At 38.8% G+C, this 19435-nt stretch overlaps 1 protein-coding gene across 6 annotated transcripts in view; it reads right to left on the bottom strand.

Annotated features, from left to right (window-relative positions):
* Positions 1–277: 277 nt before the first annotated feature.
* Nipped-B (Nipped-B cohesin loading factor) overlaps positions 278–19435 on the bottom strand; it is a 303163-nt gene continuing 284005 nt past the window's right edge. For 5 of the 6 annotated variants that reach the window (XM_070999319.1, XM_070999323.1, XM_070999321.1 and 2 more), the window contains 5 exons: positions 13125–13360; positions 12908–13065; positions 12191–12845; positions 11994–12143; positions 278–598 (listed from right to left, as the gene is read on the bottom strand). In XM_070999319.1, coding sequence (XP_070855420.1) covers positions 446–598; positions 11994–12143; positions 12191–12845; positions 12908–13065; positions 13125–13360 — 1352 coding nt within the window. In that variant the 3' untranslated portion in view covers positions 278–445. Of the gene's footprint in view, positions 599–11993; positions 12144–12190; positions 12846–12907; positions 13066–13124; positions 14967–15692; positions 15821–19435 lie in introns of those variants that run through there. The other variant, XR_011605804.1, reaches the window with a different exon arrangement.

The following is a 19435-nucleotide window of genomic DNA, read 5'->3' as shown; positions in this document are numbered from 1 at the left end:
TTGCAAGACCTACTAGTAAAGAAAACTATTTAGTTTCAGAAACTTTGGACTAAGTAACAACAGCGCTTCCACATAATATATTTATTAAATGTTTACATTTATTAGAATTTGATTAGCTAAATATACAAGTACGGGCATTATTCTGAATCGTTTTTTATTAAGTGTGTGTTAATTGAAATCAAAATATAAGGTATTTATTTTTCTACAAAAAAATGTTTTGTTAGTCTATAGAAAGTGTGTTTCAATGATTCCTCAATATAATGAAAAATAGCTTAACTGAAGTAATTACAGACTAACATATTTATTTTTTCTCATAAACAATAAGTTTATGCTTGCAGTAAAGATATTTAACATGTTTTTTAAAGTACATGTAATATTATTTGAGTTTACATTAGACTTTTTTTTATACTTCATATATTAAGTAAGCCAATTTATAATATTTATCTCATGCATTCTCCGCCTCACTGTTTTCATCATCCGATGACTCCATTTTTCTCCGTTTCTTTTTACTTTGCACTTGATTTTGTTTCCGGACACTTGCCTTTGAAGGTGAAACGGACGTCTTTACAATTTGAGAAATTGGTACATCGAGCACATCCTAAAAGAACGAAATAAATTAATAATTGAAGATCGAGTAAGAAATAAATAAGGAACATAAACTGTTTAAATTCTTGGGTAATTTAAAAGTTATCATATTGTCCAATAAAGCCCTACATTCATTTGTTAAGAAAATATGTTATTAATTTCAAGGTAAACAGGCACAGACGAACAAACTTAGGCTACAATTCGATTTTTTGGCTTTAAGTTTATTATTTTAAGCCCCGATGTTTTTAAAATTAAGAATCATCCCGTTGCAAACATTTTTTAAAACATTTTTACTCAATTGTTTTAATTTTCAATTGTCTTAATTTACACTAACTACACTTCCCTTACCTATGGAAATATTAGTTAGAAGTTGTTGGCAAAAAGCAACAACATTTTATGAAGCACGAGGAACTTAAATTTACTTTTCCAAATTGAAAATGCAAGTGACGAGAAATCCAAGGGCCGAAAAAGAACTGCACACATTTTCCCATGTCCCTATTTTTCGGTTGGTTGTCAAAGGGTACCTTTTGTTTGGCCTGTGCTTGGTTCTTTTACAGTGGTGGAAGAAAATATAGCATCGAAGATGCGTCACATATTATTATTATAACTAATTTAAATTTATTTTAAGCTAGAAGTGCTAATATTTATTCAGGAGTTACACATGTGAACAGAAAACATAAATTAAATGAAAATTGTGGGCGCCACAGGCTAGGGCGGTTTGTGGACTTTAGAGTGGGCGTGGCATATTCGCGTAAGAAACTTGCGCTGCGTACAAGTCTACGGAATCTAAATCTAAAATCCCAATTCTCGATCTTTAATAGATTTCGAGATATCCGCGTTCATATGTACGATTTTGTGAAGTTTGTGGGCGATTTGTGGGCGTTGAAGTGGGCCTTTTTTTTGGTCAATCGATAGGTATTGATAAGAACAATACATTTCAGTTAAAGTTTTTATTCTAGCATCAAAACTGTAGGAGCCAGAGTTTTGGGAGGTTTGTGGGCGTTAGAGTGGGCGTGGCACTAGAAGGCACCGCCATGAACTGCACCTATCATGTACATTTGCCTTGAAAAGTTTCAAACGTTTCGCTTTGCTTAAAAAATGGCGACCTAGAACTGTTTTTTCGGAATGCGTTCCGGAATTTTCGTTTGGGAAGTAAACTTACACATACAAAAACAACATTCTTGCTGGTAGTGAGATCACTTTGCTGGAGGTGGTAAATCACAGACACACATAAGCCGCTGCTTTACGCAAACGACCACGTGCTGAGTTTGTTTTTCGTCTTCGCTAATAAACACAACGCCGATGTGGGCCGTGGTAGTGTCAGGTTAGCCTTCAGTGTCTTATTTGAACCGTTGTGTTTCCCCTCTCTAGTCAGCCACTGTTGACCACAGCAGTTCAACATGACCAAGGAAAAAAATGCCCTTCCCCTTGACTGGAGCGCCCAAAAATGGAAATTGATATAAAAAACATTAACTGCCAAAGTAAAGAGGGAATCCGGTTTAAGTAAGAGCATCCTGGAAGAATTGCTGCCAGAAGCTGTTAAATGTGACGAGTGCTGGAAGTTTCTGGTACACCGCTGCCAATTCTTGGAAGGTCGATCATGCGCCAGCACCACAGCTGCGATACACAGCAACGACAGAAGTCAACACAAGAGAGAACGCTATAGTTAATGCCATCGACTGTAAGATACCCGTTACTCAGCTAAGTGTACTGGGCGGGAGGGAGATAGAGATAAATAAGTAGCAAAGACTCTCTTCGCAAGATTTCATACTTTAGTTGCTTTTAACCTTTTAATGAATGGGCCGAATTAAACAATTTTTGGAATGCAGTTGGACATTGATAGTCAAAACAAGGAAGAACGCTATAGTCGAGTACCTCGACTATCAGATACCCGTTACTCAGCTAAAGGGACCAAAGGGAAATGGAGATATGCAAGCAGCAAATCGAGATTTAAATACGCCACCTACCGGCGGTAGACAGATTTAAGCGTTATGGGCGTTAGAGTGGGCGTGGCAAAATTTGGATCAATCGATAGGTATTGACGAGACCAATACATTTCAGTTAAAATTTTTTATCTAGCATGAAAACTGTGGCAGTCACAGGTTTGGGCGGTTTGTGGGCGTTAGAGTGGGCGTGGCAATTTTTTTTTTGGGTCACTCGATAGGTATTGATGAGAAGAATACACTTATGTTAAAATTTTTATTCTAGCATCAAAACTTTAGGAGCCACAGTTTTGGGCGGTTTGTGGGCGTAAGAGTGGGCGTGGCACATTGCTGAAACAAACTTGCGCTGCGTAAGAAGCTCAGGAATCTGCACGCCAAATCTCAATAGCCTAGCTCCCATAGTTTCCGAGATCTCAGCGTTCATCCGGACGGACAGACAGACGGACAGACGGACATGGCTAGATCGACTCGGCTAGTGATCCTGATCAAGAATATATATACTTTATGGGGTCGGAAACGCTTCCTTCTGCCTGTTACATACTTTCCGACGAATCTAGTATACCCTTTTACTCTACGAGTAACGGGTATAACAAATTCTTATTTAAAATTTTCCAAAATTTTAAGAAATTTTGGTGCTTAACGGGTTTTATTGTTATGGGCGTTTGTGCGCGTTAGAGTGGGAGTGGCACCCTGCTCAAGAAGCTCAAGAATCTATATACTATAAGCTAGTTGGCGCTATAAGCTAGTTGGCGCTATAGGCTAGGTGGTGCTATAGGCTAGGTGCTTAAAGCATCCCTCTGGCACTCCCTTTAGCTGAGAAAAGGCTATCTGATAGTCGAGGCCGTCGACTATATAGTTTTCTCTTGTTTTAATTTCTTCGTATATCTCGACTTGTATCCACCCATTCAAGCCAATTTTTTTATTTTACAGTCAGAGCTAAATTTTGACAGACATATCAATATATAATGTATATATATTGTTGAACGTTGATGCACTAAGAGCAGTACAAACAAGTGGCCCAACGACACCAAGCACGTGCTTGTTACGCGCGGGGCCCATTTTTCATTTCGGACGAATATGGTTCGCGAGGATGGTACATAAAACAAATAAAGGCGGGACAAATCAAAGAGAAACTTAGACTAAAGCAAATGAGTTAAAATTTTAGTTTTCAATATAGGGATAGAATTTGAGGAACAAATTAGATGATATAGGGTGTTATAATCATTACAAAGAGTTGAGCTGAAGACCTTAGAAGACCTTTTAGATCAACGCTTTATAAACCCAATAACACTAATTGCTTTAGTTACAGTAGAGGTTATGTTTAATTTAAGTTTTGGATCCAGGAGAACACCTAAATCGGTCCAGAGACATGTTCTGAAGAGAATGACTCATGAACGATGGGGTGGTACCCCTACAGAAAGTCATAACGTCACATTTAATATAGTTTAAGTTCAATAGGTTGTGTTGACACCACTCCTGGAATCTATTAATATCTGACTGCAAGCAGAATCCAGACTCAATATTATTATATTATATATTATAATTAATTAACAAAGCTTAACGTCATCAGCATACATTAGTACACGGGAGTGAGTCACGATAAACGGAAGATCATTTATAAACAGAGTAAACAGCAAAGGACCTAAATGACGTCACGTAGATCATCTTGGAAACAGCGTTTTTAAACCAAACCCTCTGCGATCTACCATTTAAATAACTTGAAATCCAAATTATTCGGAGACCCGAGCCGTTCTAATTTGAATAGAAGAAGAAATCCGTCTATTACAAAGGATGTCAATTCGAGCAGGTTAGTGCTGGACGATTTCGCTTAACAAAACCATGTTAACACATTGATATTAGAGAGGAGCACAAATGTTGCAAACGAGAGGTAATAATGGGTTCAAATGTTTCAGGAATTGCAGACTATTTGGAGGTTCCTCTATAGTTCTGAAATTCACCTTCGCCCCCTTTTTGTGGAGTGGAATAATACAAGAATCTTTCCAGACAGTTGGAAAAACAGGTGATGAGATAGACAAGTGAAAAAGTTTAAGAATGGGTTTAAAATGGTTCGGGCACAAAAATGAAACACACACCCAGGGAGTTTATCTGGCCCAGGAGAATAGATTGGCGTTATAGTTTCTAAATCACTTTAGAGAGAACTTTCGGTAATTACAGGAGAAACAAGGAAGATCGCTATAGTCCAGTACCTCGACTATCAGATACCCGTTACTCAGCTTAAGGGATCAAAGGGAAATGGAGATATGCAAACAGCAAAGCACAAGCTTAAGGGATCAAAGGGAAATGGAGATATGCAAGCAGCAAAGCGAGATTGAAATGCGCCACCTACCCGCGATGTCAATATATGGTTTTGTGGGCGGTTGACTGATTTAAGCGTTATGGGCGTTAGAGTGGGCGTGGCGAACTTTTTTTCATTCAACATTTCAGTTAAAATTTTTTTTTTTTCTAGCATGAACATTGTGGGCGCCACAGGCTGTGGCGATTTTTGGGCATTAGAGTAGGCGTGGCAAACTTTTTTTTGGATCAATCGATAGGAATTGACAAGACTAATACACTTCAGTTAAAATTTTTTATCTAGCATGAAAATTATGGGCGCCACAGGCTTAGGCGGTTTGTGGGCGTTAGAGTGGGCGTGGCATATTTGCGTAACAAACTGAAGTCACAAGATATCCCGAGATATCCGCGTTTATACGGACAGACGGATAGAGGGACGTGGATATACCGAACGGCTAGGGATCCCGATCAAGAATATAAATGCTTGTTACATACTTTTCGACGAATCTAGTATACCCTTTTACTCTACGAGTAACGGGTATAAAAATACAATTTGCCATATTTAAGTGATTAGGATAGTTAGAATTAGACCAAGAAACAGAACTATAAGTAGATTAAAAGAATTCAGCAAATATATCTGCAATTTCGGGATCCGTAAATGCCTCAATAGAGTTTAATCGTACCCATGATGGCAATGCTGAAGACTTTCGCTTAGCATTAACAAAGTTATAAAACTGCCTTGGATTCTTAAATACATTAGCACGAGCCACTACATATCGTGAAAAATCGCATGGCCTACCCGACTTTTCGTACTTTTTACAGAAGTTTGTTTTAAGGTTTCCAAGTCTTTGTTTCTCATTCACTAAACGCATTCACTAAAAAAAGAGTTTAGTATACTAATAAATTAGTAGTATTAGTATTATACTACTATTCCGTAGCCCGTTCAATATCCAAGCAATTGTCCAATTATATTCAGAAATCATGTTGTTGAGTTTATTATAGTCACATTTACGAAAGCATCTACTTTTAGTTGGAAAAAGTAAAGAAGAGAAGGTATCGACGAAGGGGGGAGAAATTGTTATTTCCAATCGGGAATGATATCGGTAACTGGCACAACAAGTGCGTCAATGGTAGATAAAGTGACTTCAGACGGATTTAAAACAAATACAAGATCTAATTGTCTGTTTAGTGAATTACATATAAAACTTACTTGCTGTAATCATGGACAGATAAAGGTGTAGAGAGAAGTAAGTCAGACCAAGAAATGTCAGGGAGATTGAAATTAACCAAAACAATCAAGAGATTCCTGTCCGTAAGATGAGATAGTACAGTTCTTATTGCAGACAAATGATGCTCATAAATTATTAAGTCGGGTCCAGGTGGAATATAATAATAACATGTTACAAAAATAGAAAAATATTGCAAAGAAACTTTAACACCAACGAATTCTTTGTCATTGGGATTAAGAAAGTATATTCTTTGATATGTTAAAGTAGAGCTAACGGCAATTTGCACCCCACCTTCCCCACGAGGAGAGCGATCAGTTCTATACGTATTTAAATTGTTGGACTTCAGAGACAGATGTCTCCGGTTTCAGCCATGTATCAGTAAAGGCCAGGATGTCTTCAGAAAAATCAGAGGAGTCAGCATACAGCTTGGGTAGCTTCATATTAAGTCCCATAACATTTTTATAGGCGAAAAATTAACGGATCATTTTTTTGGATTGTTGGACTTCAGAGTCAGATGTCTCCGGTTTCAGCCATATCTCAGTAAAGGCCAGAATGTCTTCAGAATGGAGGCCTCTGGAAGTCTGCTGAGACTGAGTTAACTAACTCTGCCTCATCTGACCTACGAAGAACTTCTAAAGTGGTTGTCGGAGGCCGAAGCGATTTTTAACTAAAATGCGCCACCTACCCGCGATCTCAATTTATGGTTATGTGGGCGGTAGACAGATTTAAGCGTTATGGGCGTTATGGTGGGCGTGACAAACTTTTCTTTGGGTCAATCGATAGGTATTGACGAGACTAATACATATCAGTTAAAATTTGTTTCTAGCATAAAAAATGTGGGCACCACAGGTTTGGGCGGTTTCCCAATTCTCTATCTTTGATAGTTTCCGAGATATCCGCGTTCATAATTATGATTTTTGTAGGTTGTGGTAGGTTTGTGGGCGTTAAAGTGGGCGTGTTTTATATTAACTTTTATTATATTGATGAGAACAATACATTTCAGTTAAAATTTTGATTCTAACATCAAAACTGTAGGAACCACCGTTTTGGTCGGTTTGTGGGCGTTGGAGTGGGCGTGGCACCCTGCTGAAACAAACTTGCGCTGCGCAATAAGCCCAGGAATGTGCATGCCAAGTCCTAACAGCCTAGCTCTAATAGTTTCCGAGATCTCAGCGTTCTTACGTACAGACGGGCAGACGAACATGGCTAAATCGACTCGGCTAATGATCCTGATCAAGAATATATATACTTTATGGTGTCGAAAACGCTTCCTTCTGCCTGTTACATACTTTCCTACGAATCTATTAACCCCTTTTACTCTACGAGTAAGGGTTATAAACGTTTAAAAACGTGGGTGTCAGACAGATTTAAGCGTCATGGGCGTGGCAAACATTTGTAGGTCAATTGATAGGTATTAACAAAACTAATACACCCTTCAGTTTTGCAGTAGGGACGCGGTGACATGGCTCAATGCAAAAAGCTTTTTTGTTTTTTTTTTTTGTGCCTAAAACACTGTGCTGCTGTTGACGTCAGCTCTCAGAGACAAATTTCGGCATTAATATTACAATGTAATTTTTTAGTTAAGTTATAGAAATTTAGTCCGTTAAATTTTTTTTAAATATTTAAAACATTTTAATAGTACTAATTTTAAAAAATTCATTTTGTATTTTTTACTCAGAAAGTTAAGAGTATGTAGTCAGCGAAGAGAAAACAAAAGAAATCAAGTAAAGGGGTGAGAGGAAGACTTGGTTCATTCTGTTTGAGTTTTTGAAAGGGAAGCAGCCACTTAAATTGTGCGCAGCTGATTTACTTCTTTCGTTTTTTGAAGTGAAAATAATAAAGTCAGGTAAGTCTTACATTAAGTTTAAGATGTTGTGCATTGATCTTAAAGTATTAGGGTATTCAATGGGTTCCGTAATTATGAAATGTTTTGCGCCAATAAAAATCCTGCAAAGGGTAAAACACAGCTCTAAAAGGTAAATATGCAAATAAATAAATAAATCGCATTTTTTTAACATATGCCCATGAATTTTTTCAAGAGCGTTGGCCAAGGATTCGGAGGACCCGTACAAAGGTTTAAGGAAGGCGATTGCCAATGTGAAAAGCAAATTAACGTAACATTAAACTAGGCTTACTAACAATAATTGTCCTTTAACAGAAAACCTAAATAACACTATTTAATTAAAATAAATTTAAAAGTAAATAAAAATGTATGTACTCTAAATTCTATGTTTTCATAAGAGAAAACTCATTGGAAATATTCTGATTTTCACAAGTGATTTCACGTGGGACGTGTCACCGGCACGTGACAGGCCATACGAAAAATGAGTATTAGGAACAAGTGAATTTCCGTGGGACTTCGAAAAATTTTCATTTGAATTTTCACTTGTGAAAATGCGGACATCCCATACAATTTTCTATATGGAGCGTCTTCATTTGTGCAAGAGGACATGCCCCACGGGATTCACAAGTTGATTCACAGTGAAACTTTTTTTTGGAACTGAAGGGCATTTATGTTAAAATTTGTATTCTAGCAAATAAATTGGGGCGATACAGTCTTGGGCTGTTTGTGGGCGTTCGAGTAGGTGTGGCAAATTGCGCTACTGTTTTTTAATGGTTTTTTATAATTTTTGTAAAAAAAAAAACCTACAACAACTAAAATTTTATTTTTATTTATTATCTTAAGTAAAAATAAAATATGTTTGATTTTTAAATCATGTTTGCTCAATATATACTATTACTATAAAAACGATGGGTCAATTAGTGTTTGAGATATCGTGGCTACTAGTTGACATAACGTTGTTTCGATAAAAGCTAGTTTGAAAAGCTTTTTTTCGCGCTCTGCCAGGCATTTCTTTATAGCGTTTAAGCTATCAAACGGCAGTGAATTTTAAAAAATTCTTAAGCTTAGGACATTTTAATATATTATTTTGGTTTAATGTTAGTCCCTTTTTGCCAACATTCCATTCCATTGGTTTATTTCTGTTGATGTTAAAAGTGATAGCTCTGAAATTTCTCGCATGTCTGTATTTAATGGTTTGTCTCGTTGTAATCGGAGCATCTGGATTCGCCCGTAGCGTCATATTGTGTTATCTTTTGATTCCATTAAGATACTTTTGCAAGTATCGCATCGGGTGTTTATACCCTTGCAAAAGGTATATTGATTTCAATCAGAAGTTTTTTACGCAGTGAAGGAGGCGTTTTCGACCCCAGTTAGAATATATATTCTTGATCAGCATCACAAGTCGAGTCGGTCTAGACATGTCCGTCTGTTCGTTTGTACGCAAACTAATCCCTTAGTTGTAAGGCTGTCGGGACGAAACCTTCCTAAGTCTTATTTCTATAGCAGGTATTAAGTCGGAACGAGCCGGATCGGTGAATTATATGCTATAGCTCCCACAGGAATGATAAAAAAAATATTTTTAGAAAAATGTAAAAAAAAAAAATAAAACTTCTGTGTTTTTTGACACATACCTTCTACTCTTGCGAATATCATTCTTTTGTTATTTCAGAGTTTCGAATAAAATTGAAAAGGAATCGGGCGACGTTATCATATAGCTGCCATGGAAACGATCGGATAATTAGAGTCAAAGGAACGAACAGAAACGATCGCACAATTAATGTCAAAATAATACAAAGATGGTTATACTTCGTTTTCGGTAAACATATTCAGTTCAGTCAGTTTCTAGAAAATAGTACGGGATTAGGCATGCTTTCCCAAATCCAGCCTCCATCAAACCATGTCCTGACCGCACTTTTAATACCCTTGCAAAGGATATAATGATACTTGATAATGATACTTATCGCAAAGTTGTATATAGGCGTGGCGTTGACGTCAATGACGTGGCCAATAGAAGTGCCCTAGAATTTTGTAAATTTAACTTTATTTACCCGTTATTCGTAGAGTAGCCCCGTCTAGCGCCCATACTTATGAAGACTTTGTATATGTATAGATAGGAGTTTGTAACGCAGTGCAGGAGACGTTTTCGACCCCATAAAGTATATAAATTCTTGATCGGCATCATAAAACTTTCTATTACATTTCCCAAAAAATTATCGGAAAAATCTTTTTAAAAAATATATATTTTTTAGTCAAAGCTCCACTATCTTCTACTTTTAAGAATATAATTTCATTTGTACTTCAGAATTCTGAATCAATTTTTAAAAAATTTTACGAATGATATAATTAAGTTGCCATAGGAACGATCGGATAATTAATGGGAAAAATTAAAGCACAGTTATTTTTGATCATGTTTTCTTCTATTCCGGTATTTTAATACCCGTTACCTCGTAGAGTAAGAGAGTATAATATATTCGTTGAAAAGTATGTAAGCGTTTCCGACCCTAAATTATATATTTTTAAATACCTGTCCGTGCGTATGAACGCTGAGATCTCAAAAATTATAACAGCTAGGATGTATATATGTTTTAAATAAGGATCACTAGCCGAGTCGATCTAGCTATGTCCGTCTACCTGTCCGGGCATATGACGCTAATATCTCGAAAATTATAAAAGCTAGCTGCCTAGCGTCTACTTTTGAAGATTTTGGTAAAATGAAATGGGATTATGTTTTAATTATCAAATGAAAATAATGATAAATGATCTAGCCGTTAATGTTAATATTTTCATAAAATCCTCTGGATTGGAGAAATATTAGCCAGCCGATTCAAAGGTTGGCATCTTAAGATGGGGAACTAGACAAGTGAGATCATACGGTATCACAAAGGATCCACAGTGGTCTAAGTGTGGTCTAGACCTCACGAGTAACGGGTAAAAATAGTACGTTTTTAAATAACATAAAATTTTTCAGGTGCGTGAAGTAACCACAATCATTAGTTTACCTAAATAAAGAGAAAAACTATTCGTACCCATCTTTTTAGATGAATTGACATGTGGAATGGTATAATTCATGTTTTTGATATCCACTATCCTCCCATTATCGATTTATCGAAGAGTGAGTTTTTGAAGTCGGCACGTTTTATAACTCAAACCGTTTTCAATATTTTGTCTTAATTTTTTTCAGCATTATTTTAACATTATCTTATGAATGTTTTTAATTGACAAAAGAAAGTACTAAAATTGTTTCGAAGACATGATTATTTCAATTTTCTTCCAAATTGTTTAACAAATTAATTTGTATGAATATATTATATATATACTTTCTTGGTTGTGGTTTTTTTTTTAACTAAAATATTGTGTTTACTTTAAGAAAAATACCGAAAATCCTTTTTTATCTTTCTGCTTGTAGAGTTTCCATACACCCTTTTACTTTACGACTAACGTAAAATGGTGCACTAGTTCTCCAAAAATCGCGAAAATATTAAATAAATTAAGAATTAAATTAGGTCCATATGTTTATCCGCAAAAATGCGTTGTTGTTTTGTAATTAAATTATAAAGGTTTAAGTGTTATGCTAGATAAGCATTCACAATTGTTTTTATACCCGTAACTCGTAGAGTAATGGGGTATACTAGATTCGTCGTGTAACAGTTAGATCAGGATCAATAGTCGATTCAAACTAGCAATAGGAAAAAATAAAAGCTAGAATTTCACAATTACGAGTATACATGCATTCTTGCGCAGGGCAAGTTAGTTCTTACGCCCACAAACCGATCCAAACTGTGCTTTGTTGAAAATTATGATTAAATACTTACAAGGCGTTCAGATTTATGCAATTTGCCCTTTGCTAAAAAAAGTGCATGCTAGGGGTCTTAAAAAAATATAAAGAGGCAATGGCAAAAAAGTCTTTAAGTGCCTTGCTGCATAATCATTGGACAGGGATTCAAAGTTTTTGAGAGAAAAATTCTAAAGAAATCGGGGCCCCTGTTCTAGACTACTAACAAAAATTGGCTTCGAACAGGCCATTGAATCAAAGATATGTTCGGCTCAAATAATTTTTATTTATTCTTAATGATTCCTGCAGTGCGCTTTGTCTATACTTACAGTGTATCCATCACTGGCGAGGTGTGAATTTTTTGTTAAGTTAGGGTAACCATCAGAAGTAGAAGACGGATTTAAAATAGATTTATTTCGGGATTCTTCAGCATCCGAGTCTGCATCTTCTGGATCCAGTTTTAACATAAGTTGCTTAAACTAAAACCCAGATTAGAGTATATTTAAAAATTGATTGGTATACATACATCTAGGTACTTTACAACAAGGTCCAATTTTTCCTCGTTGGTAAATGGAAAGTGGATGTCTTCGCTCAATATTTGTTGTGACATCTGTTTCTTGATCACATCAATAGTTGTTTTCGGGTTAAAGTCAGTAACACTTCTACGTGTCACTACTTTTTCATATAATTTTTGTTCGGATGGCGAATATCTTGAAATTTTACTATCAGTAATCCCATACATATCCTTTAAATGATCTTTTAGTACTAAAAGCAGCATGCATGCTTGGGCAGATGTTATACATTTTTTTATTTCCGTCATTTCTTCGGGCAATCGATTGAACAAAACCTGGGGATCTTCAACATCATCATCATCTTCCAATACATCTCGTTCTTTGTCACATGGTTTCAAATGTTCCTTAAAAGTTGCGAGTAAATGTGTTCCTGCCATTGATATAAGTAAATCTATTTGATGTATCAAATATAGAGGCTCATCTTGAACTACATATGGGAAGTAAGCCAGATTATCGGCAATGTACAAAAGTTGTTGTAATGATGTTTTCTGATCATCGAACTGTTTGGTAACTGTTTGTACCAATGCACGCCTCTGTGGCTTAGTTGTACGAAGTAGTGAATAAAGAAAGTCGTTTAAAGCAGTTGTTACATTATCCGGTCCGCGACTCCTTAAATATACAAGTTTTGATTTAATTACGAAGTTACATACACATTGACAATAAAAACTTACGCAAAACCTCTAATTACTTCAAGTTTTCCCGTGTTGTTTATTTGTAATACTTTTTGTAACTTAAAACAGAGATGTAGTCCAAATTGCACTTTCATATTAACAAATCCAGAATATGTTTTATCGATATCTTTTAATAAGGCATCGGCTCTATGGGCGGACTAATAAAATTTTAAATTCTTAAGATGTCAAAATCCACAATAAAAAATTTAATACTAACCTCTACCTTTGGATCAGTGCTTAGACATATTAAGTACGGAACCATTCGAACAGGATGAACCAATCCTTGACGAAGAACAATCTGTATTACTTTAACAGCCCATAAACGTACTGTGTTGTCACGATTTAGGAAACATTGAAGAATTTCTTCCAGGTAAAGCTGAATTATCCGACTTGCCATGCCGGAGGAAACGTCGTTCATTTCCTTTAGATCTTCGTGCTTTGATTGCTTTTCCCCTGAAAATAAACGGAGAAAATGGTAAAAAAAAATAAAACTAGTTTACAAATATACATTTTTTCAGAGTTCAGCTTTCAAACCGCATTTTCTAGACTAATATGGGTCCCTGTATACGCTGGTGTCACTTTTTATGATTGGTCTTCAATTTTTGGAGTTGTTTACCATAAAAGTGCCAAAATTAAAATTTCGTAAAGAAAGTATTGCTATGATAGTGCGTTAAATTTTTTTACAGAATATTTTATTTATTGGCCTAATTCAATGGAGCGTTCAAGCTTTTTTTCGCAAACATTTAACGAATTGCCTTAATGAATAGATTATAAAATTTTAGATAGTTTGAGATTTAAAGCATCGTATAAAAAACGCAGTGATGGAGATGTTTCCGACCCCATAAAGTTTATATATTATTAATCAGCATTGCTAGACGAGTCGATATAGCCATGTCCGTCTGTCCGTTTCTACGCAAACTAGTCTCTCAGTTTTAATTATTTTATTAAATGACTCCTCTACTACACTATAGCTGGTTTGGTAAAAGTTTTCAGTTCTAGTATTTCGATTTTCCCCCAAAAGAAAAAAACGCAGCATGAGCGTTAAATTTTTTTACAGAACATTTTATTTATTGGCCTAATTCAATGGAGCGTTCAAGCTCGCAAACATTTAACGAATTGCGTTAATGAATAGATTATAAAATTTTAGATAGTTTGAGATTTAAAGCATCGTATAAAAAACGCAGTGATGGAGACGTTTCCGACCCCATAAAGTATATATATTGTTAGTCAGTATTATTAGACGAGTCGATATAGCCATGTCCGTCTGGCCGTTTCTACGATAACTAGTCTCTCAGTTTTAAAGCTATCGGGATGAAACTTTGCCAAAAGTAGTATTTCTATTGCAGCTTGTATATAAGTCGGAACGAGCTGAAATTTTGTAAAGCACCATTTAATGAGATTTCCCTGCAAGCATTTTCTATCGCGGAAGGCTCTATTAAGTGACTTCAAGAAGATGAAAACGATCGTCCGCGATATCGCATTCGGATCGCGGAAGTGACTCCCGTCGGGAAGAAATGTGCCACTTCGGCGACACTTCTCGAAGTCACTTCTGCGTTACTTCTGGAAGTGTCGCCGAAGTCACTTCTGGAAGTGTCGCCGAAGTGACTCCGAGAAGTGCCGCCGAAGTGGCACATTTCTTCCCGACGGGAGTCACTTCCGCGATCCTAGTGCGCTATCGCCGAAGTAACTTCTGGAAGTGTCGCCGAAGTCACTCATAGAAGTGCCGCCGAAGTGGCACATTTCTTCCCGACGGGAGTCACTTCCGCGATCCGATTGCGATATCGCCGAAGTAACTTCTAAAAGTGTCGCCGTAGTCACTTCTGGAAGTTACTCCGAGGTGACTTTACATTTGCTTGTAGAAGACATCTAGAAGAGTCTTTCCCAATTGGAAAAACTTGAATAAAAACATATTTTTTTATACTTTCAAAATTTTGCATTTATTATTTGTACAAGGGCTTTGTCCGCTTGTATACACGGTCACTGGCATGTAGGAAATTTTGGTGATCACTGTTATTTAGGTCCAGCTCCGTCGACATAAGAAATTTATTAATAACCATTTCTAAAGGAAACAGAAACAAAAATTATTTTTTGTTCAGTCAAAGTAAAAACAAGGAAGAACGCTATAGTCGAGTACCTCGACTATCAGATACCCGTTACTCAAAGGGAAATGGAGATATGCAAGCAGCAAAGCGAGATTAAAATGCGCCACCTACCGGCGGTAGACAGATTTAAGCGTTATGGGCGTTAGAGTGGGCGTGGCAAATTTATTTTTGGATCAATCGATAGGTATTGACGACACCAATACATTTCAGTTAAAATTTTGTATCTAGCATGCAAATTGCGGGCGTCACAGGTTTTCGCGGTTTGTGGGCGTTTAAGTGGGCGTGGCAACTTTTTTTTTAGGTCAATCGATAGGTATTGATGATCTAGCATCAAAACTGTAGGAGTTACAGTTTTGGGCGGTTTGTGGGCGTTAGAGTGGGCGTGGCAGTCTACTGAAACAAACTTGCGCTGCGTAAGAAGCTCAGGAATCTGTACGCCAAATCTCAATAGCCTAGCTCTCATAGTTTCCGAGATCTCAGCGTTCATCCGGACAGACAGACGGGCAGACGGACAGACGGACAGACGGACATGGCTAGATCGACTCGGCTAGTGATCCTGATCAAGAATATATATACTTTATGGGGTCGGAAACGCTTCCTTCTGCCTGTTACATACTTTCCGACGAATCTAGTATACCCTTTTACTCTACGAGTAACGGGTATAATAAACTAGAAGACATTACCTTTTACAATGAAGTATGTTGAGAATCGTTGGATCCGCAGTTACACGCCAAGTAATGTCCACAGCTAGCTTGTCCATAAATAGCTTTAAATAATCGTACAGCTCACGATAAGCGCGTAATTTCGCACCCTTTGTTGAGGGGGATATTTAAATATGTTAAGCAATCAATAACATTTAGAAAAAACAAAGCAATATTTTTAAAACGCACAAAATTAATACAAGACCGCACTGTACGCAGACAAATCGGGCAACGAAATGACGCTCGGGCGAAAAATAATAGCGTGGGTCAAAAGGAACCCAACAAATTTTCAGAAAAAAAAGGGGTAACGGAAAATTACCGCGACCTCTTTTTATGGCTTGATTTTTTCCATTAATTTTGTTTTTGTAAAATGTGTACTATCGTCTTTCTATCGCGCAGAAGTGTCTCAGAAATTACTTCTTCGCGATCCCGACCCTTTTTGTTTTTGTAAAATGTGTACTATTGTCTTTCTATTGTCCAGAAGTGACTTTGAATCGTGTTTCTATTGCGCAGAAGTTACTAAGAAGTGACTCCTGGACGACAGGCGATAGAAATATCGCCCTTTTCCTTGCAGGGTCGCGCGCGGCGTGCTGAAGCCTAACGTTTCTCTGCTTTGCACTGGGATCCTCTGCGGCAGCAACAAAAAAGCGCGCCGAAGCTGAGAAAAAAATGACCCGAAGACCCATGCCGAAGTCACACGAACATCTACGTTATACGTGAGCGAGCAGAGGATGGGGAGAACACTTTTCTATGCTCACTAAATAGGCCGCTGCCGACCGCTAATATAGGGTAACGGGTATTTTTTCATCGGAAAGTATGTAACAGGTAGAAGGAAGCGCTTCCGTCCCTATGAAGTATATATATCCGTCCATCTGTCTGTCCGCGTGAACGCTAAGATCTTGGAAACTATAACATTTAGAGGGTTAGCGGAGTGCACCGCCCACTACAACGCCCATAACCCATAAAGTCTGTCTGGCGCCCACATCTTTGAAGATTTTCTTTCAGTGTAAATTAAAATTGATTTTATTGATCAATACCTATATAAATGATAGGAATCGTACCAATCGCATTTTTATTTTAAAACAAGGAAGAACGCTATAGTCGAGTGCCTCGACTATCAGATACCCCTTACTCAGCTCAGGGACCAAAGGGAAATGGAGATATGCAAGCAGCAAAGCGGGATTGAAATGCGCCACCTACCGGCGGTAGACAGATTTAAGCGTTATGGGCGTTAGAGTGGGCGTGGAAAATTTTTTTTATCAATCGATAGGTATTGACGAGACCAATACTTTTCAGTTAAAATTTTTAATCTTGCATGAAAATTGTGGGCGCCACAGGCTTGGACGGTTTGTGGGCGTTAGATTGGGCATGGCAAACTTTTTTTTGGATCAATCGGTAGGAATTGAGGAGACCAATACATTTCAGTTGAAATTTTTTATCTAGTATGAAAATTATGGGCGCCACAGGCTTGGGCGGTTAGAGTGGCGTTAGAGTGGGCGTGGCAAACATTTTTTGGTCAATCGATAGGTATTGACGAGAACAATACATTTCAGTTTACATTTTAATTCTAGCATCAACACTGTAGGAGCCACAGTTTTGGGCGGTTTGTGGGCGTTAGAGTGGGCGTGGCACTCTGCTGAAACAAACTTGCGCTGCGCAGGAATCTCAGGAATCTGCATGCCTAATCCCAGTATTGTAGCTTGTATAGTTTCCGAGATCTCAGCGTTCATACGGACAGACGGACAGCCGGACATGGCTAGATCGACTCGGCTAGTGATCCTGATCAAGAATATATATACTTTATGGGGTCGGAAACGCTTCCTTCTGCCTGTTACATACTTTCCGACGAATCTAGTATACCCTTTTACTCTACGAGTAATGGGTATAATTAATGCTCTGTGTATCACGGCACCGGTTTCGTGTGTATTCGGGGAAAAGTATCTAACAGGATGTAAGAAGGAACCGTTTCCGACCCCATCTTCATTTTAAAGCCTATAATAAATGCATTATAGTGAAGAAAATTCATCGATAGGTCTAAGCATTCCGATCGTTCCTGTGGCAGCTATAAGATATAGTCGTCCGATTTTGATACAATTTGTGAGGAGTTGAATAACTCCCCACAAATAGAAGCAGCAGCAGATGGCCGGCCGTTTACCAGATACGCGGCGAATTCGCGTAGTAACGGCGCGGCGAGGAGAGCTTGGAGACCAAGGATGGAGAGCGAGAAAGTTTGGAGACCAAGGATGGAGATCGAGAGAGTTTGGAGACCCAGGGTGGAGAGAGAGAGTTTGGAGACCTCGCGAGCAAGGCAAGAGTGCCGTGTGCAAATGCGGATAACGGGACTCCACCGGACTTTTGACTCTCCCGTGAACTTTGGACCGGGAGAAGAAGTGCCACATCTCGGCAGTGGAGCGGCACAAAGGCGTGCCACCAGCATCACGGGAATCAGCGTGACGACAGCAGTGGGCGGAGCATCGATGGGAAGCGGTACGTGGAGGACAAGTGGGTCAACCAGGAGGCATGGACTTTGGACTTTGGAGTGGAGAGATTCAGCGGGCCATGTGCAATATAAGGCCGCAGAGCGCTGGCAGCTGGATCAGTCGATCACAAGGAGTCAAACCGTCAAGATCACTCAGATACCAAAGTGAACAATAAAACAACCAGATAATCTACAAGGGAGCAACAGCAAGTCGAGTCGCCAGAGAAGCAGCGCCGTGGGAGCCTACGAGGAGCAAGATTGCTACGTCGAGACGTTCGGGATTGGGATACCAGGAATCTCCGAATTGAGACGCAGGTAGCTGAGATCCAGAGGGCATCACACGGCCGATTAACCCTATCCACAAAGTCCTGGCGTTACGCCTGGAGAGAGTATAACAAGCCAGAAGGGAGAGCGGTCGATCGGTACGGTCTCGAGTGGAATTGTCCAGGAGAGCCCTACAGAGTCGACTTGCGAGGTCCCGGAGCGGCGTGCCCGAACCCCAAATATAACAAGCCAAAAGGGAGAGCGGTCGATCGGTATGGTCTCGAGTGGAATTATCCAGGAGAGCCCTACGGATTCGACTTGCGAGGTCCCGGAGCGGCGTGCCCGAACCCCGAGTACCAAAAGCCACGCGGAAACGTCCCGGACAAAAAGCAAAAGGGTGAGGCTAGGGTGGAACGTTCGTTTACACTAGGCGTGGAAGCGAAGTAAAGCGCGAGGCAGCTTCCTGGCGTTCCTCCTTGACTGTCTGCGCGGGCTGAGCAGAAACCCCAGTGGGACCATCCGGGACAGAGCAAGGGACAGGCGGCGGTGTGTCGAAAGGAGCGATCCTGGAGGGCGCAGCTTCTGTTCACCCTAGTCCGAGAACGGTGACGCTTCCCTAAGCCCGTACGGCTGATACCCCTCGCGAGTCCGAGTCGTTACCAGCAATCACCGAGTCACGCGTGAGAAGCGAACAGCGAGCGAGCGTCTTCAGGGAGCTGCGAGGATCTTCAGGGAGCTGCGAGGATCTTCAGGGAGCTGCGAGTATCTTCAGGGAGCTACAGGGCTCCGCAATACGCGCTACCCGCAATAAACCCAATTCGAACCCGTGAATTCTGTGCTTTTTCACTGAGCTACTGGGCGGTCACGTTAATATAAATTTGGTGGGACGAACACACAATATACTGAGCTAGCCGCACGAATCTCGTAGCGAGCAGACAACAAAAATCAGTTCGTTACAAATTAAATTCTAAATTCAGAAATT

This window comes from Drosophila suzukii, unplaced genomic scaffold, assembly GCF_043229965.1.
Source record: "Drosophila suzukii unplaced genomic scaffold, CBGP_Dsuzu_IsoJpt1.0 scf_7, whole genome shotgun sequence".
NCBI classification, from domain to species: domain Eukaryota; kingdom Metazoa; phylum Arthropoda; class Insecta; order Diptera; family Drosophilidae; genus Drosophila; species Drosophila suzukii.
This window is presented reverse-complemented; position numbering and strand designations above follow the sequence as displayed.